We start from the raw sequence: 22,276 nt of genomic DNA on the forward strand, positions 1-22,276 counted from the left end.
AGAATTTAAGGGGAAAATACTGAATGGTCACTAACCGCAAATAAATTACAAGGTTGAAAACTATGAGACGAGAATTTCATCTTCATACCATACTAGTAGATTTATAACAATATAACAAGCAAACACAACAAAAACAAATCAGCAACAATAACAAATACTGAGCCAATCACAATTAGTCATTCAGCTCCAGTGTATTTAGGTTTCTTGACAATTTTCTTCTTCTTCTTTTTCTTTTCAATAATCTTAGCGATCTTTCGAGCATCCTCAGTTAATGGTTCATCCTTCACTTCGAATATCTGAAATTTAAAAACATCTTTAAAAAATGAAAAATATGTATAAATATTTGGTAGCAACATAGAAGAAAGAATATAGAGAAGTTATCTCTCAAATTCCTCGAATTTCATGAGTAAATCCATCGAATTGATTAAAAAATCTCAAGGAAGCGAGGATAAAGTGATTTCTACAGAATCAGGAAAATTTTTTTTAGAAAAAATCGAAGTGTTGGTTTTTATTGTGCATACTAACAGCGTAGAACCCGTGATTACTATGAATTGAACCTGGTTAGCATATACTGCAGAAATGGTGTAAACGTACGTCGCAATTTTAAATATAAGTACTACGATGGAGGTCTAAATTTGGGGGCAAAACTCTTTCGGTCTCCATTGTTGCACTTTTCAGATCACCGACTGTCGACAATCCGAATGACTATCGAGTGATAGCTGCATTCATGTTTCATACCTTCACAAGACATCAAAAGTCCTCTACAAAAGTTCTGAAACTAACATACACAAAATAAAGGAAAACTATTCCCAATTACACGTAACCAGTAATCGAATTAACTAATGTTGACAAGATATGTTTCATACAAATTCTACTTCGATCAAGTATAAGTAGACTGTGACCTTCAAATTACAAACTTTATAACTGGAGGAAACTAGCTAATAGATCCCGAAAAAGGGCGAAAATATCGCTATTTCACGTGGAGAGAACACGAACGTAACAGCTGATGACTAGAATATTTCGATTCCAATCAACAACCGTTCGAGCGCACTGTTTATAGTACAGTCCCTGAAGAAAAGAGTCACACTTGAAAGCGAACGAGAAAACGGAGGAATGGGCGCGTCCGAAAACGTCTTTGGAAGCGAACTATTCCACTAGCAGTGAGCTTTGATAAGTTTCGTTCTGCAGTTTCATTCCATTTGGCTATAAGAATAAAACTGCATTAATCATAAGCACTTTTTTAAATCATGGCAGCTGTCTTTAAGATCCCACAATGCGCGAGATCAGACAGGAAAATCTCTATTATTTCCATTATAATTCAAGAAAAATAAAATACTCTTAACATATAAAAGATACTCTCTGACAGTGCATTGAACACTGTTCAGCTCAGCACACAGCGTTTACAACGTTATTTATCATTTAACAAAAGGGAATTTGTACTGAACAGCTGTCCTCACGAGCATGACCCGTATAGCCTATGTCCGCAACTCACATGGGACTTTCACATGATGTTGTCGCGAAAAAAATAGAAAATCTCTAGTCAAAATCATCTCTCTTTACAAACTAATATATTCAAATAAAATAAAATAAGTAACGCATATACATTCGCATACCTCTCCAGCTGGATCCTCTATCTTTTCGGCAAGCACCTCTTTGATTTGTTGTTCTCTTACAATAGCTACCTGAAAATTCTCCATTAAAGCGAAATCACTTTCCACAACTAAAAATAACCTTTTTCTTCAGCTCCTTCTCAATGTATTTCCCTTTACTTGCCAGCTTTATCGCTCTTCTCTTAGCGTTTGGGCTTTCATAGTCGGGATTATCGTAGAGAACAGCACCTTCGAAGGATCCAGCAAAAATTCGTATCGTTTCCAACACAAACCTTGGACCTAAAAATTAAAAAAGCTGTTAAAATATCAAATTTAGCGAAAGCTATTACAAATACTAACCAATCTCTTGCAGTTGCAATGTCTCATCGACTATTTGAAAATTTCTAAACCATATTTTGAGATCCGGAGTTACAGAAAAAGAGAACACGTGGTCAAAGAACGGCTGACTGCGTGGATGATGGTTGGGCGTGCTGAACGTCTGGAATACAGTCAAAGTACAATATATGAACATGAATAAACATTGTCTCCGCTCAGGGAACCAATCTAAATACGAAAAGAAAAGGATCCTACACGAATTGTTTGAATTTTCAATTTTCAAAAAAAGCCAGTGAAAACGTCTCTAAGCTCTTCCAGTGGTCTCCTAACGAAAAAGATATCGGAGAAATCACAGACTTTTATTCCAAGTTTTCGTTTTTTCATCATGCGCGTTTTACGGTAATTTTGCCCCTTGTATGGTCGGTGAATAAGTCACCCAAAACAAGCGTTTATTTCAAAATTTGTTCCTACACTGGGCACAGACTTGAGGATGCACAGAAAATTTGAGTATTTCCACAGAAAGGAAAACGGATTCAAGAAAACATGCACATAACCAGAGAGAAATACAAAGAAATGCCCCTGAGAGTAATGCAAAACTGCACTTACGGCACATCGATAAAAGGAAGTTCCAGTGACTGCATAGAAGCAGGGAATAGAAGCGGAGTGCGTGTGACCTTTTTCATCGATAGCAATACGGTGGACTGCCAGCCAGTTTCTAGCCACCAAAACAACGTAATGTCGAATTGAATGTGACAGAGACAGAGTGCAGAGAACTCTTTTTACTCAACGCGCAGATGAAATGATGTACAAACTGCTACCAGACAAACCACTTTCATCAACACTGCGCTAAAGTGAACGTGATTTTTTTTTTACCGGACCGAACAAGAGAGCAAATTTCGAACCAACCCATCTACGAAAAAACTGCGCACTGAAGCCAGTACTGACGTCAAACGGTTTACAACGAAAAGAAAAGTTCAACAAAAAGCGCCGATAAGTACAGCATTTGCAGGTCAACAATGACGCATGCTCGTTGCAAATTATTGCATCTTTCTGCAAGAGAATAGATATCTGACGAACGTAATTGTCGAGTTTATATTACTGATTAGATGATAATTCGATCATTAAACAAACTAGTCTAGGAACCAAGAAACTACGCCAGTCCACGGAACAACATAGTTGTCTTTAGATCATACATTAAGAAACACAGTCTAAGAAACTCTTCTAATGTAAGACTAACTATAAAAATTGCCCAACGAGTCATATCCTTGCAAGAGAAACATTTCTAGATGAACAGAATCTTTATTCAGAAGCGAAATCTTAAAATAATCGTTTAAATCTCATAAAACTGAGAAATGCTTCTATGACAAAGAAAAATCACACATTTCCGTCCTGCAAAAAAGAATCAAAATTTAAGTTTCGCCCAAATATTACAAGCAAGCATCCGTGCTTTCAAGTTACACTCTTAACACGTTTTCTGTTACGAGGTTCGAATATACTTCTAAAACAAAACTGTAGTCATAACATCTATTCTTCGAATGATTTCCTTGAAACAAATCTTCATAGGATGTCATTCAAGTCTTTTCGGACTGCCTTAAAAGAAGACAAAAGAAATAAGGTCTAAACAATTTCCTAATCGTCAGATTTTCAAAAAGAAAATCAAGTCTTCCAAATTCAAAGATCAGCCAGTAAAGTCAGAATCCAAAGATTCAAAACACATAACTAAAGCAATTCCATTACAAACCAATGTAAAGAGTAGTTGGAATTTTAAAGGAGCACTATAAGGAACGGCGATAATAGAAAGAAGGATGAAGAATGTGGTTAAATTTCAAGAAACGATCACCTAACAAGCTATGCATTACTGAAATTCTCAAGGGATGAGCCACTGCTTCATGCTGTTCACTAGTTCAACAGCGCGTAAATCACAAAAGCTATGCTACTATTACTTTACATTGATAGTTCTACTTTGAATGGAGCGACGAATAGTGCAGAAAAGTAAAGAACTAAACTCCTGGAGGAGGAATATGTTGTCACATTGTATTTGCAAGCGTTTAAAGCAAACATTGAACATGTTCCTGGGTACTGAGTAGCAAAAGTTCCCAACCGACGCAAATATAATAAAAAAGATCCCACGGCTTTCGACATGAAGGGAATGAATGAGGTGCTTTGCAGAGGTCTATTCAATATATATATATATATATATATATATATATATATATATATACATATATATATATATATACCGGAAAAATAAAAAATCTGAAAATAGCCATCACTACCGCATCAATCTTCAATAGCGGATGTTGCACGCGATACGCAATGTACACACTTGCAGCACTTCTATTACTCTCAATAGAATAATTGAAAGGAAAAAATTACCTCATCTGCTGTTCACGATATATACAGTATAAAAAAATCCACGAGAGAAGAAGCAGAAAAGAAATAAGATGGATCACGTGAAAAATGGTGAAACCACTATCTAAACCAGCATAAGCTGGGATTATGGAAGAAACCAATGGCAGCAGCGAGTGCTTGCAAAGCAGAGAGGGAAAATTTCCAAGCAGAGACATGAAACCACATAGGGAGCCATGCGTCTTTATTTCACTGTTAAAAACTACTTTTGAGCGAAAAACCAAAATTTACTAAGTCTAACCTGCATGAGCACATTTTTAATGAGCATCAAATGAGGTTCCTCGTCAAATCGACTGTCAAACGATAGAATAGGTCTTGATGCCTGAAATAAGAGAGAATTTTCAACACTTTTATGAACAAACAAACTCAATTTAGTGATCAACCTTCAAGCAGTTACCAGACATTCTCATTTCCAACATAGTGTGCACATTATGTACGAGGAATTTTATAGATGGGCCATTGTCGACATTGCTCATCCATAAGTAAACATCCTAAATAAATCAGTTCAACAACGAAAGAAAGCTATGAGGAAAGTTCAAAGAAGCTATAAAGAGATATCACAAGGGACATCCTCCAAGTAAGCACTACAAAATGCTGTGAAAGAATCAGAGAAGACCTAATAGGCGAGGTTGATCATTTTTCTTGCAAATATGTTTTTCAAATGCCTTCAATTCTTCTTTAAAAGCTAATATACAAGACTATGGTTTGTAATTTAATTTATCTCTAACATGAAGCTCAATAATTAGGATAAATGTATAAGATATGATCGGGTTAGGTTTAGGCTTATTTTATTTCAAAGAAGAAACACCCATGAATGTTCTCAGTATTTTACTGAGAATATTCATGGGTGTTATTTATTAGTATTTTCATCACGCTTATCCCTACTTGTTAATGCAGACTCTTCTGAAAGTGCACCACAAACAAACCAAATCTAAGATAGTATCACTAGAAGACAGTTTTAGTACAGAATCAGACTGATTACCGCAAAAAAAAAAAACTAGAATACCAAAGCTGTCAGTAAAACCTAGTCAAAACTGATCCTACCTTATGTTTTCTACTTTCGAAATACAGAATCTTCGTACAGTTCTTCATCTCAGCGATTTCATTTATCACTACTAATGACTTCTGCTTGTCCAATTTTGAGTCACCCTTGGCATGTGGCATTAGGACCTGAAAAACTGAAAAGATTGACTGGACACTCGAGTTGAAGAATGGCAAAAATTGGTGGCTCAACGACTTCAAACTGTAGATCAGCTATTCTGTATAAGAATCTAGAATTCGATGACGTTAATTATTAATGTTACTAAGCTGATGTCCACATATCTCCGGTGCTAAAATGAAGCAATACCTTAATATCATTCATTAGATGCCTTGTGCGCACGTCTGCTCCCCTTGAACACAACACCAAGACACGTTCCCGATTTGTCCAAAGTGCGGCACGCTTTTTCTCCTCGGCCTTCTCAACTGCATCCTGAAATTGATGGTTTGTCTCGTTTAACATCTTTTCGTGGAATATTGATCGGCACTTCTATTAAAGGCAATGACGCGCACAGATGCGATAGTCGGAGCCGGTGCTCTGACCCCCTCAAAAGACTAAAATAGGAGAAGTAGCCATGAAGAAATTTAAGTATTACGGTACATCGCAGAAACGTCAAAGAAGGTGAAAGCAAAGGAGTGTTAGCAGAGTCAAAACATCATTGAATGTGCCTTTCGGCGCATTCAATGATGTTTTTACATGAATTCACGTGCAACCGAGAAAAGAATTCCATTTAAAAGAGCAACTAGGCTAACCAAAAATAAACGTCCGTAAATAACTTTAAAAAAGTTGATTCCAGCAGCTTCGTGCGATCATCATCTACAACTTTATGCAGAATCCAGGGCTTTTAAAGGTATCACCCCACAAATCTAGCGTGGTATAGATTTTCGTTGCAGTATACCTATATCGGGTCGTAGATTCTGAATATAGGGGTGGCTGCATTCATCTCTCCCTGCATCACTGTAAACAGACGGCTTCGGAATGTGGTTTCTTACGACATCCTCTATTGCAACTTGAATCGAATCGCAGGTGAGAGGGGGATGCGCAAATCGCAGGTGGGAGGGGGATGCGATGCGCATGGCGAGTTGCAGCAGAGGACATCGTAAGGAACCAAATTCAGCAGAAATTGCGATATTAAATGCCATAAATAAATACGCAGCTGCTTCCAAGCAGTAGAACAAGTGAAAGACCCTTCCGCTCTCCTTCCTTCCATCAGATCTTTTAGAAAAACAAAGACAACACGTTTTAACAACAATATAGGCAAGTACTAGGTTGGACAATGACTCCTTTCCCACATTTGGCGCATGTTTTAGTTTTTTTTCAGTTTAATGAAACAAACCGGCTATGAACAACATGATCACTGATCACTGATATTACCCACACGATACAGCTAATATACCTCGGTCCCTCTTCTTCAGATGAAAAAAGACTATGAGACGGAAATTGTAGAGAAGTCATTTCTGAGATCACTGTAATCTTAAAGGGATTTGTCGGGCAGGTAGCGGGAGACCTACCGGATAATCGAAAAAGAAAGGTGCCGCATTGGGTTTTCGTGCAAAAGAGAGGCTTCAACTTGATCTTTTTCGAGTTTACACACGGTCTTTACACGGTCTATCTCAGACAATTCCGCTGCGAAAAAAAAATCCAAATCAAAAGCGGTATTGGTCTACTTGAGCTGGTGCCCATATAGAGAGCTCGTAAGAAATGCTAATGGGTGTGTAAAGGGTACTTAAGGTATCTAAGGTTGGTTCAAGGATATGTAAAGAAAAATATGAATGTAATTTAAAGAGAACTAGAAATAGGTTGTTTACGAACCTTAAAGGCAGCATACCACGAATCTGTGGTGGCACGGATTTCAGGTGGAGTATTCGTATACGGGATCGTAGATTATGGAGAGGGGGTGATTCCGTCCATTACTTGTCAATTGGCGTAAAAAACGGCCCGGAAGATGCGGCGCATGCACAAGACTGGCGCGCTCCAATCGAACTCCTTGTAGAAAATAGTGTGCCAGAACGACCGAAGCCGTATTGTCCGGGCTGTTTTTTTACGGCAATTAGGAAGAACTTGACGGGGCCAGCCGTAAAGTCATAATCCACGATCCGGTATACGAATACTCCACCTGAAATCCGTACCACCTCAGATTCGTGGGGTGATGAATTTAACAGACTTTCCGCCGCCAATCCCCTATATATGAGTGTTTTCATTTCTATGTGGGGAATGAGAATAGAATAGAAGGTAAATAAACTCATCGTGTATCACATTTTAAAAAAACAGCCTCAGTTGAACTGAACCCACCTTCGTGTCCACTTCAGAATCTGTCTCCTCATCAGACGTATCGCTACCGTTACTGTCGCTTTCCACCTCCATTTTCTCCTCCTTCGCAATATCCTTTCGTAACATGCTCAACTTGCTCATATTTGTGCTAAAAAGTGACTTTAAAAGAAACCAAAAAATATATGTTGTTAAGGGGAAGACAACTCAAACACCGAGAGCAGGACTAAGATTAAGAGAAGAAAAAAATCTATAAAAGATTTCGAAAAAGATTTCGAAAATATTTCGAAATCCCCCGGAAAACGATTAAAAAATGGAGAATGAGTAAAAATGGTACAATCACATGAAGACAAACCGTTAGATAGAAAATGATGTCTGCAACACAGCAAATGGCGTAAATTTGCGGCCAAATCTATTGGAAATAGTTTCTAATTACTCATTCCGACTAATTCTTATCTTTTGTCATTCCTAGATTTTTCTCAGTTACCCCAATGTACGTTCATTCAATGCGATGGTCAGATACAGAGTAGCATATCGGTTGTTTTCAGGTGCGCTCTCAGTAGTTGTTAGTTCTTGAGTGAGAAGCGGATAGGTGTGAAAAACTACCAAGATTTTCTTGCAAGGATTGTTTGGTGTCCTGTATAGGTCATCCAGTAAATCTGAAAATGTTTGAGTCTAACGTTAGAAGCAGATTCGCTGTTCAGCATGTTGCTGCGATCAGCAATGATTTTAATTATGATTTTTATTCATAGTTATATGCGCTAGCTATCGCTATATACCATCGACTTGTACTCAAAGGCAAGGTTAGGGTAAACCTTCGATTCTCTGATCTTTTTCCAAGTGGGTAGAGACTGCGACGTAGTACACAAATGTCCACAAACCCTCTCTGTCCTATACAATCCATGTTTAAAAAAAAATGTGACCTTTAACAGTGACCTAAAACACTTGTGAGAACAAATCCGAAGGCATGCCCTGCCATTAGAGGCATCACTCCATGAATCTGAAGTGGTACGGATTTCAGGTGGAGTATTCGTATACGGAACAGTAGATTATGGAGGGGGAGGTGATCCCGTCCATTTCTTCTTAATTGCTGTAAAAAAATGGCCCCGAAGATACGTTCCGGCGCACTTTTTTCTACAAGGAGCTCGACTGGAGCGCGTTACCCTTGTGCGGCGCCGAATCTTCCGGACCGTTCTTTACGGCAATTAGGAAGAAATGGACGGAATCACCCTCCTCTCCATAATCTACTATCCCTTATAAGAATACTCCACCTGAAATCTGCACCACCTCAGATTCGTGGGATGATGCCTTTGAGCAAGTCATAGGCGGGTCGAAATGACATGAAGCACCGTGCAATTGCGCAAGCGATTGCACTCTAAGCAACGCGGCGGAAGTAGCGGGATCGAGGTAGGACCATCGAGAACTGCAGCGATGAAAAGTGCTAGCATGGGTCCCCACTCGATCACAACCGCTGCGCTCAACCCCACCATGCTTCATGTCGTTTTAACCCGACTATACCAACAGGTAAGCAAATGATACCATACAGTATTATGCATCCTCTCACTTTGTGAGTCATTTCCTCTGATGAGAATTGAAATTAGGATGCCCAGTAATGGTCGTCAAGGGAAGTATAGCGGTTGCCTCGTGAATGCCGACAAGCGCAGCATTAATAATACTATTCAAAGATTTATTACATGGACGTAATATGTGGAAAAAGTTACAATGGAGTCAGAAATCGTTGTTTTTTTTCTGTAAGGTTCTTCAGTAGATATCGCTGGATTTCAACATAAGCAACCGTACACCTTACCGGCTGACTGTGCACCACTCATCTTTTTCTGCCGGACTGTGAATCTCGATTGATCCGCTGACAAAAAGTTTAGGTCTGCAAGTGACGTTACATCAGGTAAAGAGTACCTCAGACAAACATAAACGAAGCGGTGAAAGGCGACAAAATGAAAACATCTTAAAGCTATTGGAAAAACTCCGCCGGAAACATTTTTGTCTAATAGCATTTCTGCGTAGATAATGGTTTTCTGGACCCTTGGTTGGCTGAGGTATAGGTTTTGTAGAAGACTCAGCTGCGCCAAAAAAATTAGTTGTGGTGGTAAAGAGTGCGGTTGTTTGAGATGAGACAAACCCTCTTTTCCTATTTTAATGTCACCAGGCAACATATATATATATATATATATATATATATATATATATTTATTTATATACATATATTCTGGATCGCAATTAAACCATTTGTGTTCCTCTTCAGTAAAAGGATGGACATGTGTAGGTTCGAATCCGCCCTAGTGGAAACCATGCCCTACATACCTTCGGGATCGATGAATTGGTACCAAACTTCTCTGAGAGGATAAAAACACTGAATTGATCACCGGCTATCCCCCACAAGTCATTTTATAGGCCAGTTACACGTTCCAACAACCTCAACGACTATGAATTGCAGTAAAACACGTTGGCGCATCCCAAGTGGATTGATACGACAGTGACTTTATCCTTTCTCTGTAAAAAAAAATCAATTATTTTCTTTCCAATTTGAACTAGTTTTGATGTTTAGAAGTGAACTTCTCTTTTCACACTTTGATAAAGTATCGTATTCAAGCTGTACTAGGATCAAAATGACATGAAGTTCGGTGCGGTTGCCTAAGCGGGTGCGCCTGAAGCGATACAGAGGAGCGAAGCGGACCTGATCGAGGTGTGATCCTTGCCAGAACCACTTTTCGCTGCATTCTAAGTGAAGCTAGCGGTAGCGCACCTCGATTCCAACCGCTAGCTCAACCTCGCCGCATTGAGTTCATTCGCTTACGCAACTGCATCGACCTTCGTGTCTTTTTCACTCGACTATCTCTTGCAACTGCTTGGAGGAAGTACTTCATTCCAAAATTTCTCTCGAACAACTTTGTTTTCCACTAATTTTTAAAAAAAATTTCGTTAATTAGGATTCGGGATTCTTAGAAAATTCTTTTTAAAGAGGTTAAGGAAATCTGAGAATTTTGCAACTTTGGATCTATCCGTAGTATTATGCAAGCTATAGGTCTATAAGAAGATTGCAGAAATACTTGCTCTTTTTTGTAGTGGATCTGTTTTCGTCTACGGAATGCTTCCACAAACTTGTTGTTTTCCTGTTCTTCTTTCAACTAGATGACTTCCTTTCATGTGTCCCCTTGAAAATCAGCAGTTCCTGCATAACAAAGGCAAAAACCAGTGTTAACCGTCAATCAATGCACAGCGATATCGCTATCACAGTAGCAGTTTTGTTCACGTTGCCCGGGCGAAGTCCGAAGTTTTGACTTTTCCTACACGAACATTACCATCGATGCACCATCCGTGTCTGTTTTCTGCTGTTTTCTGGCCATGATAGGATGCGTGACAACAGCTAGTGCTGTATTCTTATTATAACTACGTCGTTAGAATCAACGTTTTCCAGTGCTGAATTGTAGCGATCACTTGCGAATACGTAGCTTTGATTATCTTTGAAGATTCTCACCTTTGTGGACTTACCTCCAATTCCGGTAAGCTCTGACCATGGATCGAAGGAAAAAAATCAGCTCGCTGAGATTGAGCCCAATTTCTTCTCCAATCCAGACACATCAAAGTGGACAATAACTACCACTTAGACGGCGGCAAGCTTTTTGGTACAAGCTACTACTGCGTCTTTGGCAGTACGAACTCCTTTTTTGCTTCTTAGAGTTGAAAGAGACATCTGTTCACGATCTTCTTTTTATCCTATTATAATCGTATCGCAAACTGCACATAGTAATCTTCTCCACATGAAACAGGAGTAAAGTTGTAATATTGAGTTGATTATCCCTACCGTATGTGTTAGGATATTCTTCTCAGGAAACGGTGAAACACTCTCATCTTAAATCGATTTCACGTATATTATACAATTATTACAAACCTTTTACTACAAAGTTTCTCTTAATTCAATTGTTTTATGTAAGTAATGCTGAGTGTATCTCAGTCAGGAGCAGACCCAGCCTCTGAAATCTAGTTTCTGTTTGATTCATGGCAACTTCACTTTATGAGTATTCAAGATCTCCTGCAGGTGGGACGACTTGCACTCAATACATTATCGATCGATCTTGTCATTTCACCACACAATGTTAGAGTCTTGCGCAGAAAATCTCAACACTTGAAAAGAATCCGGATATAACACAGTTCCAACTTAAAACTCTTTCTTTCTGGTCACTTGTAACTACTGGTTCTTCGAAATGGTTGCTTTTTAAAGGGTTTTCTCCATCAAATGTGGATCGAACTTTAATTTTACATGTTTCTTAGTAGCTGGTATTTATTCCTGGATGGTTCCTTTGAAGACGTTTCTTCCTTCTATCGATTTCACAACCGAAACAGCACCAAAGGTCGATATTTCCTTTCCTGCGAATGACGTCATCATCCGAGGCGAATGACTCACCCGTTCCATCGAACACAAATATATGTTAGATTTGTCCGCGTCAGTTGCCCTCTTCTCAGGTTTCCTGTGATTTCGTTTTAGGCTTCGAGTATCCATACATGGTCTTCTATCCAGCAAATTAAATTCATTTCTATTATGATTAGTTTTTATATTCAATTTTCCTCATCAACTTGTTAGATGTTCCTTCTAAAACTCTTCACGTGATCGTATTAGCGTACAGTACGCACTCAATAGCAAAGTGGCGACATTTGTTCCATAGCATAACTATGTTTTGGTTAAAACTTTAAGGACATCAAAATCTCAGTGAAGTATCCGCTTTTTTCGAATGATAGTAGATGCGAGGTCTTGTGCGAAAATTTCAAACACCACCATCGTTTTGATTCGTGAAATGCACTAAATCTAAGCGGATCAGTCGTTCACTGTTCAGTTGTCGTTCGGAGAAGAGCGGAGCGAAAAAGAACCGTTCGTTTTTCATAACGCAAAACATTTGTTGTTTAATCTTATATAAGACTCTAGCCGAGTACGCTCCATAGCTCATAATACGTAGTATTCCTGTTCACCAAATAAAAATAAAAAATAAAAATTCATTTAAATAGACAATAAAGGTGAGATGTATGCGCCATCCGACCGAGAAACACAATCCACGTTCGATTAGAGCAAGCTACATGGCGTTATAGAAGGAATGTGTACAAATGGCGTTAGTTGCTGTGGACGCAACGCGGCCGCTCGGATAAACCTATGTTACGATGGTTTTGTGTAATTCGGCGCAAAATCAATTGTGATTCTGAGAAATACCGCACTCCTAGAAAAGTTTCCGCGGAAACTTCAAAATTCCGCTGGATTTTCAGAAATTGTCGGCTCAAGCCCTTGAAAAAAATCACAGGACTATGGGTCCTTTTCTGACAGTTCGTGACTAAAATTCGGTGGAGAAGACTTGAATTTCGGAGGAAATATGGATTTCTTCTCTTCCCTTTTGGGCTTCGACCATTTCATTTCAATATTTATGTGAATTTTGGTACCCTTGCACGATGTAAGCTCTCGAATTCGCTTAGATAGAAAACAGTGCCAGATCGTCGAAACATTTCTTGTCCTTTCCGACCGCTGTTCTCCGGATTCCCTTCACCTCAAACTTGTTTTTCTTGCCATGGTTTTAGATATGACTCGGCATCTGTCTTATTTGCCTATTTTCTAGCTGAATCTGTTCAGTTTCATTAGGAAATTATTAGTGTTCCCCTTTCTGGCACAGCTGCAAACACAAACACAAGTGCCATAATCGACTGACAGTGAACGTACATAATGTAGTACACAGTGCAGCTCCGGTCGAATGTAAAACTTCTGTTAGGGGTTTGCATTCCATTACGGTAAATAATCGACACGTCACTTCACATGTACTGTACTTACTTAATTACTTATAAACCTTTCAATTCGTTGCCCTCAACAGGACATTTTTCAAAATAGTACTAGTTATTATTTTATAACCGCCTGCTTTTCCCTTTTTTGCCGGCTTTTTTTTCTGTTTCTTTTACATTCTCTCTAATTTACTGTTTAATTAGACCAGCGTTGACAAAACCATCGTACATAGCCATTTCTTGTCGATGTTTACCCATTTTGATTGCTCAGCTACTATATTATCTCTTTTAAAGGGTTTCTTGGGTAAAGAGTAGTTGGGGGAAGAGGGCCACTCAGTCGCGCTCTTATTTCTGGAAGCAAGAAGCTAAAGCGGTCGGAGCCCTAAGATCTAAGTAGTCTTAGATGATCTATGATATGTAAGCTAATTACTAAGAGAAAAAAGGAAGATGGAGCATCCAGAAATAACAGAATAAAGAAATAAGAGCGCAGTTGAGTGCACTTCATCTCCCTGCCTCAACTACATTTTCCCCAGTTCCTTTTCATGCGTTATTTTCTCATTTTTTTCTTCTTACTGAGTGCTTTTTTGTTTAGGTATGTCTCCTCCAAAAACACCCGATACTATACAAGAAGACTACTATGAGCTTCTTGGTGTTGAGAAAAAATCAAGCGAGGCAGAAATAAAAGCAGCGTATCGCAAACTAGCATTGAAGTATCATCCAGATAGAAATCCAGGCGATGTGCATGGTAAGTCTTTCTAGCTTTTTTTCAACAGTACGTGGACGATTTTGCTAGACTGTTTTTGTAGACTTTTTTGATACAAACATCGACCAATCTTCCGTCTTCCTTTCCTACAATTGCATGAATCATATAACCGGTCGTGAAAGGAAAATGATATAAGAGTGATTTCGAAACGTTTAGTACATGAATTGTCAACATTATCGATTAGACACCGCACGATTAGAACAACCAAACGATATTCCAACAGCTGTGCGATGACAAAACCCCAAAAAGTGACAAATTAAGAGAATAACTGTCAAAGTAAAGTAAATTGGATCAGTTCTAAGTTGCATACACTGGCCTACATTGCTGAGCTACGCTGATCGGTAATATACTTGGATATACATATCCTTAAATGCTGTCTTCAAGAAATGGTGAGCAGTTACTAGTTGTTGCTAATTTGCCGCCAAAAACACCATGCTATCAACATATAAAGTTACGGTTTATGGAACTTTTCAAAAACTTACCTTTATTCCCTTCTGAAGATTTTGTACAAGCACATGAAGATGTGCCAGAGTGATTAGTGATAGTAAACATAGGTTTTTCTCAAAAGTTCATCTATTTTTCTAGTAACCTTCACCAGATTCGGATCTCGAATCCACCAAACTGTTTGTTGTCGTCTTCAGAAAAAACAAATGAACGCAATTCAAACTTACTTCTTTCTTGAAAATACCTTTTATTCGAGTGTTAACTTATTGCAGTACTTCTGTTCACTTTCTAAGCGGATTTTTATCGACGAAAGCGCTATCTATGCAGTTAACTGATGATCACATAGTACCCTTAAAGGAAGGATCAATTATGTGGTTTGAAAGGGCTTTACTTTTACGAGGTCGGGGCTTCTCTGTGTGGGGCTTGAATGCAACTCACTTCATTTTGTTTTTAGTTATCCACTGGGTGTTGCACTCAAAAACTCCCTTAGAAAGATTTGTAAAAACAAAAAGAAAGAAAAAATTGAAATGATCCCTTGTTTGCTTCTAGTACTATTACTTCTCGATTCTGTTCCCACACATGCGATGTCTCAAAATCTCTGTCTTTATATTTTTCATAGCTGCATATTACTTGTTCCGATATACTTTCCGGTGACGTGACGTTAGGCATACGTTTGTTGCAGTTTTTATAGTGCACCCGATGAATTCTTCACGTCAAGAGCACATCCGCTACTGGCTGATTCTCGATAAAAGCTGTGTCGCAAAGCAGCCCATTCATATCAAGGGGCTTACAGTTGCATTGCATGTCCATCATATACATTTTCCAAAGTGGCGTATATTTTCAGGATTACTCGGTGCTGAGCTATATATAGAATTTTTGATTGAATTCTATTCGCAATTCCATAAGGATTTTTATTGAGGCGAAATACGAATAAACATAATAAAAGATGATAGATATACAAAGAAAATTGAAAACAATTGAATAGGCACATAAATGGTAATATAGCAGTTTTGCGGACGTGTCTTAATGAGAATTGCATATTTCCAGTAGCTTTTCTAAGATCAGTGTTGGTCAAGAGATCCGTTGGCTTTTTCTTTTTTGTCGATATATGATGTTCTGGTCCTGAGCATAGGTGAGACAAATGAAAGGGGTCTAGCTCATGTGGTGCAGCTCAAGTGATGAGAATCCCTTCGTCATAGCCAGTATCCAGAAATGAAGGGAGAAATCCTTTTGTCAACCGTCGAAAAGTGAAGGGGTCGGAGTGCCGGCTCCGAATATTGCTTGTATTGTCCTGAGATATGCTTTACCTTGTTTTCCTATGACTACTTTTCACTTGCTTCGATCTAGTACACACTAGTGTACATATAAAAGGTTCTTGAAGTGGTGAAATGCATATCTAAATCCTGAATAGTGCTGAGATGTTCGAACTTCAAGTGTACAGGACATGGATGCAGTAGAAATAAGGAAAGTTTGAGATTGGCTAGATTTTTCCTTTGTATATGTGTTTGTTCAAGAAAAACGACAAGGCTTTTATATTCTCGACTCTTTTCAACTTCGTCTCATTTCCAATTTTTTACCTGCCATTAATGATACTGATGTAGAAAGGAGTAACTCTACGCTTGACTGAACTTTGTCTTTTGGTGCTATAATATCTCATGCTTTCAGCTCAAGAACAGTTCAAGAAAATTTCAATAGCATACTCGGTTCTCAGTGATCCGAACAAGCGCCGCCAATATGATGTAAGCGGTCCCAGTTCCAGCCAGCTTGATTTTGAAGGATTCGACGTGTCCGAACTTGGGGGTGTAGGTGTGTGCTCTTTCCCTAGTTTGTTCTCTTTTAAAAATTGAACCTTTGTGTTAAGGTCGTGTCTTCGGTGCTCTGTTCAATAAGTTAGGTGTTCCAATTCCTACTCAGATTGTGCCGAAGGTAAGTTTATCTAGCACAATTCCCTGATTTCCTTTTTTATGAATGTATCTCCCTTGTCACTTGTCTCGGACCTTCTTTGTGTGACTACCAGTATAGCTCAAAAATTAGATGCGACGATTATCGTTTAACTTCTACATTACCTATCGCGAACGCAGAGCGGTTACCACAAGGAGGGATATTTCTTCATTTTTAAGTAGAATCAAAGAATTACAGATTCAACAGATTAACTTTCTTTTATCGTTCTTAACTTTTGAAACGTTTTCAGGTACTAGCCCAAGCTCGCCAACTCTGTGAGGGATCTTCATGCGATGTTGAAGCACGACCCATCCATCCGGGCGAATGCATCTCTGCTAGCATTGCAAAACAGGTGAGAGTCTTGAAATTTTGAATTTCCACATTTACTTCTAAATGTTGCCATTTGCGTGTCATGTGATGTTGAGTTGGATGACTAAACCACACAAATGTCTATTCATAAAAGAGGCCATGTCTCGCTACTTTTCACCAGAGAGAAAAAGGTGAAGGGAGGAGAGAGTAAGATGAATAGTCACCATCTGTGTTTTTTCTTGCTTTACACAAGATTTGTTCCCATGAGGAAGTTTTGAAGCTACAGATGCGATGTTTTGAAATGTTTTCCAAGAGAGCATAAAATGAAGCTTGGAGAGGGTACATGATTAGGATTGTATTTCCTTTCGATTTGTTTGAACCTGCTTTCGTATATATTAGGTTGATGTGTTCTGAAACTATCCAACCACCATTTACAACAAGTTTACACCAAGTAAATCTCAGTTAGATCCCAGAAGAGAAATTATAGCGCTTTTACGTAATTGATTGCAGCTATGTTATGCACGTGGCCTCTTGTACCTCGTAGGAAATACGTGCTGACACAAGATGTCTAACAAACATTTATCGACATTAACAAAATTGTTTATTAGCCCAGCGTATCAGGAGCAGGAACGTGACGTGTTACTGAACTGGGGAAATATTATACCATATTAAGATTCACATATAATGTCCAATTTCATATTTTCAGGAAGGAGCGTTTTATAGCATAGAAATGAGGGAAGAATACCGAAAACATGGCATTTGTATTGTTTGCAAGTCGTCCTCTTCCAGCAAATTCAAATTGGTTTTATTTGACAAAGAAGGAGGAGTACGAATGATTCAAGTGAGCTGCGAGACATTTAATTCGCAGTTATATTTGCTAATGAACTTTTCTTGAGCGTTGATATCAAAGCTGTTTTTTTTTTTTTGAGCAAGTTGTTTTGAAATTCTTTCGTTTCCAGGAAAGTCAAAAGAAGAAGGCTGGGACACAGGCAGAGATGTTCTTTGTGCCATTTACAATAGCTAATCTAGGAGAATTTGTACCGATGAAATTCCATATGGAAGACAGGTGTGGTGTTTCCCCCTCAAACACTATTTCTACAGTGCTTCCTAATTCATCTAGGTATTCATGGGATTTATCCTCTTTGTAGGGACACTCCACTCACATTCCATTACTTGGATACTCTAGAAACTCAGGTCGCACATTTACTCGATTCGAGGAAACATATTCTCTGCGTTTACGGGGACAACTGGTTGAATTCGGTGAAGTAAGTGGTACTAGCGCTTACCGCTTGTTTCTAGCCCTTAATAGTACTGTTTTATTACTAGTTTTAGTTGTAGTTGTGTATCTTGGATACACTGCGTTTAGTCGGAATTTTTTTCGAAGTCGAAGACGCTCAAAACTTATTCATTGCATGTTTTTACTCTTCGTGAAGAAGTCTCATCCTAAGGAGTCTAACAAATGACCGCTAATCTACATATCGATTTTATGTAGTGGGTTTCATTGCGTCATTTCCGTTTATTTCAGGTATAGCATCACGTTCTTACCAATTTCTAGCGACAGTGATATTCACTTAAATGAAATTACTGAGGTATTAGCTATCTTTTTTCGTCCTTTCGTTGTACTTCTTGTGGAAAAAGTTTTCGGTTTAGGTAGAGAAAGATTTACTCACGAAGAAGACAGAGATGGCAAAATTCCAGACAGAATACGCAGAAGCGAAGAAAAAGTACATTTTAAAGCACTTTTATTGCCTCATCAAGACCTATCTTTTTGTTTTCATCAGAAATGAATTCCGCTTGTTACAGGTTTGAAGAAGCTGTTGAACGACTGAAGAAAGAAGACAAAGAAATTCAGGAGAAATTAAAAACCCGAGAGAAAGCTTATGAAGATGTGATAAATATGAGTCAGTCCAAATTTATGAACCATGTGAGTTGACTGTTAATCGAAAAGCTCGATAACAGACATATAAGGCAGCCTTGTTTTCAATTTCAGGTCTCACCATCGAAGTCCGGGAAATCGTTCTTTGGTTTATTCTAGTCAAGGATTTCAATGTCATTGTGATGTGGGTGGGAAGTGCAAATAAGTCTAACATTTATTTGATAGAGTTGCAATGCTTCTTACTCCTCATAGAATAATTGGTAACATTTCTCCCAACATCTCTAAAGTATTTGTTTAGTTGCCCGAGTTCCTTTAGGGAAATTTTTGGATAATACTCGAGCAATTAATCAAATATCGCGACAATATTATCGATTAATGAAACTTATGGTCTCACTGGGAAAATGCAACCTTTCGAAAGATCATTCTCCATTTTTCTGTGAGCATATGGTTGATTGTGATTGTTTTTTTTCCTTTTTTATTATGTCAGCCAATACTCCATGTTTTGCAGTTAGCATGTCTCCATTTGTAATTTATTTGGGTGTTCTTGATCGTGTAATTTTCTATGTGTTTAAAATTGCTGTTTTTTTTTTTTCAAGTTGACTTACAGCTCACTTTTTGGCATTGCAAACCATCATTTTGCCAGGCAAATCCGCAAATTTCTATCGGAGGAATATGGCTTGCTTCCGATGCTATCGATATCTTCTGCAATCACCCGTCCACAACAGACATTGAGAAACAATGCTGCTTCAACTACCCGAAATCTCTGTGTTTCTTCTCCTCGTCGAGAACCCGCCATCCATTAAGTCATTCTGAATTATTTCAATGCGAGTATTTTGGGCGAAAGGCAAAAGGACTCGTACTCATACTTCAAGATCGTCCTGTGTTTAGCATCGTTTAAGACGATCAAGCGCGCATGTGGGTCATGAATATGTCTCAAGTACGGTGCTGTTTGCTAAACTGAAGGTAAAGTGAGCTTCAGGTCAACTAAAGTTGTGTAAATCGTATATCAATGTGGTACATTCGCTTTATAAGCTGTAGTTCAAAAAACAGCTAGCTTGAAACGGCGGAACTTGGTTAGAAATAGATCTAATTGGTTTACAAATGAAGTTAAACAAATTTCAGCCATTAACACTTCTCTTTGTAGAAGATTTAAACGAGTTTTTAGTTTGGTTGTGCATTTATGCGTGTTTATTTCCTATTCATGTTAGCAGAGATGTGCAAAGATCTTTTACAACTAAAACCCTTGTTGTTAGAAGAATTCGAAAGAATAAGAGATTTAATTTACTCGATGTTTTTTGTGCTTTTTTTCACTTACTATGGCTCCCGATAAAAAATCAAAACAGGTGTGAATGCGAGGGCAGTTGTACTCTTTGGTGAGCCACCAAACCTTTGTGCGTCTGTTTCACAACAACCACTTCGATTCCATCGTTTGTTTGTTCAGAACTAATATGTTGTTACAGTGTTGGATATGAAGACATGGGTATATTTCTGATATGGTGGGGTCAAAATTACTTGAACGTCGAAACAGTTGCGTAAGCGGCAGAGCGAAAGGTTGGGATCGAGGTGGGACCATCGCTAGCCTAACACGAATTGCTGCGATAAATGAATTTGGTGAGCGTCACAACTCGCACACAACCGCTCGTTCCACTTTGAGTGCAACCGCTTACGCAGCTGCACCTAGCTCCAGGTCATTTTGACTCAACCACATCGGAGAGTAAGTGACAATTTCGGGGAATTTGTTTTGCTCTTCCTTTGGCTCGCAAGTTTCTCTTCCGATTTTCTTTTATGGTGAATTATTCACTTAGACACGAGCTTTTTGAGTCGTTTTTTCTTCCTCTTGCGGTTGTCGGGTTGACGTCTTTAACCAACGTCCATATTTGACTGGAAGTTTTTTGTTGGAACAATGACTCTATAGCTTTGTTTTGAGGACCGCAATGTGACTTTCAACGGGGTATTGGAGCTGAGGTCTCACTTCGCGAATGATCCGTAAAGTTGTTTTTTTTTTTATAATTGGAGGCAAAATGCATGCATAATATCCTGAGAGATGGATAGTTGTGTGATTGTTTGCAGAAGAGATTCAGGTGGAAAGGAAAAAAATGAATAGAAGCACATCAATGGATTTAAAAAGGTAGTTGAGAACAGGGTCGTCTCTTACATCATTTCTCAATGTTTGCTGCGCGCAGAAAAGTATAGGAGGGAAATTTTTCTTTTTGCCCTATTGTTGTCCGAGCTGTCAGCGACCAGCACTGATCGGCACAGTCCCCGACAATATCGGACACTATGTCAACGATTGATCGGTAAGCGCAATAAAATAAGCATTGTATAAGGTTGTTCGGAAACCAATCAATTCTCCATTCATACCATAAATCCATAGATGGTAATGGTTTATTCCATAAAAGGTGTCGTAAATAATAAGCAAATCGTTGACTGCCTGATAACATCAACATTTTTCATGCAGGAATATATCGTAGACATTTTTTATGAATCACAAACCATTTTTAGAGATGGGCTGTCAAATCCAAATTTGATATTTGACATAAAAATGATAGAATTCCGTCAGGAAGCATTCTCCATACGTTAATTATCACAGATATGTTTCACGTGTTATGTATGAAAATACTGAACGTAAAAAAAGTGTCAGTACATCGCGCAACTAATTTGTCCTCAAAAGAAAAGTTACCTTTCTTTCCTTCTTTGTTTTTTTTTTCTCACTTTCTCTCTCTCATTCCCACCTATCATTTGCTCAATTGTGCTATGAAAATGAAAACAGTATAATTATAAAGAAAGGTATTATCGATGCTCCAGGCTATAAACTAGTTATGCGCACTATAATCCATGTTTTCATTCAAAAAAAAAACAGTCTAAGGACTCTTTTATAGACACTTTTTCGTAATCTGGACTAATCAATATTTCGTCAATGCCCGTAAAATGTGGTTTGAAAAGGGACAGGCTGATTACATACCACAGTCTGATGTTATATGACACCACAGCTTCGGTAGTATCTAATTGTTTATTTAAACTATACAGGTAGGTATGATGCAAATAACAATTAAATAACAAAAATCTGAAGAAGAGAACATTTGTTAGAACGAAATCGAATACAATGAAAGGAGTAAAGAATATGGCTTCTTTCTAAATTTTGATGTAAATTCATCTGATATGAACATACCTAACTTCCTATATCCTAACCTAGATAAGGATGTAGGAAGTGTGGACTGAGGAACAAACGCTGGTCCAGCTGTTGAGATGAAGGGGCAGTCAACATCCTTGCAATAGATTTCCGAAGTTATCGTATGCATTACTGTGTATGTAGATATAAACAAGAGGAGATGATGACAAACAATTACTTTCTTTAGAAGCCCAGTGATTGAACGTCTCAGTATTGAAGATAGGATTTCTTCCACTAATGGAAAAAAAACATCGTTTTGTTACTGAACTGCACCTCGGTTTGTTGAAAAACAAAAGAACAGTAACAACATTGTTGCAAATTTCTCATGCCGTGCTAATATTTTAGAAAGAAGTCTGGATATTAA

The 22,276-nt window shown here is 38.3% G+C and overlaps 2 protein-coding genes across 4 annotated transcripts; one reads left to right on the forward strand and one right to left on the reverse strand.

Moving 5' to 3' along the window:
• Positions 1-176: 176 nt before the first annotated feature.
• On the reverse strand, positions 177-13,207 carry RB195_008549 (uncharacterized protein; the record flags this gene model as incomplete). Of its 3 annotated transcripts, XM_064195109.1 has the most annotated exons (10): positions 177-296; positions 1,614-1,682; positions 1,732-1,889; positions 1,950-2,088; positions 4,576-4,656; positions 4,718-4,825; positions 5,379-5,504; positions 5,683-5,805; positions 7,666-7,792; positions 13,185-13,207. In XM_064195109.1, 10 exons carry the CDS (start codon positions 13,205-13,207, stop codon positions 177-179), a joined length of 1,074 nt encoding a protein of 357 aa, XP_064046252.1. The 3 variants fall into 3 exon arrangements, with proteins under 3 accessions (XP_064046252.1, XP_064046253.1, XP_064046254.1); XM_064195107.1 differs by lacking the exon at positions 13,185-13,207 and having other exon boundaries at positions 7,666-7,785; XM_064195108.1 differs by lacking the exon at positions 13,185-13,207 and having other exon boundaries at positions 7,666-7,770.
• RB195_008550 (uncharacterized protein) lies at positions 8,153-18,902 on the forward strand (the record flags this gene model as incomplete). The annotated part of the gene is made up of 12 exons (XM_064195110.1): positions 8,153-8,189; positions 14,003-14,155; positions 16,283-16,423; positions 16,479-16,543; positions 16,809-16,910; positions 17,574-17,708; positions 17,827-17,933; positions 18,016-18,132; positions 18,393-18,456; positions 18,518-18,591; positions 18,671-18,791; positions 18,858-18,902. 12 exons carry the CDS (start codon positions 8,153-8,155, stop codon positions 18,900-18,902), a joined length of 1,161 nt encoding a protein of 386 aa, XP_064046255.1.
• Between the last annotated feature and the right edge of the window lie 3,374 nt (positions 18,903-22,276).

The sequence above is a fragment of the Necator americanus genome, chromosome III (assembly GCF_031761385.1).
Source record: "Necator americanus strain Aroian chromosome III, whole genome shotgun sequence".
NCBI lineage: Eukaryota > Metazoa > Nematoda > Chromadorea > Rhabditida > Ancylostomatidae > Necator > Necator americanus.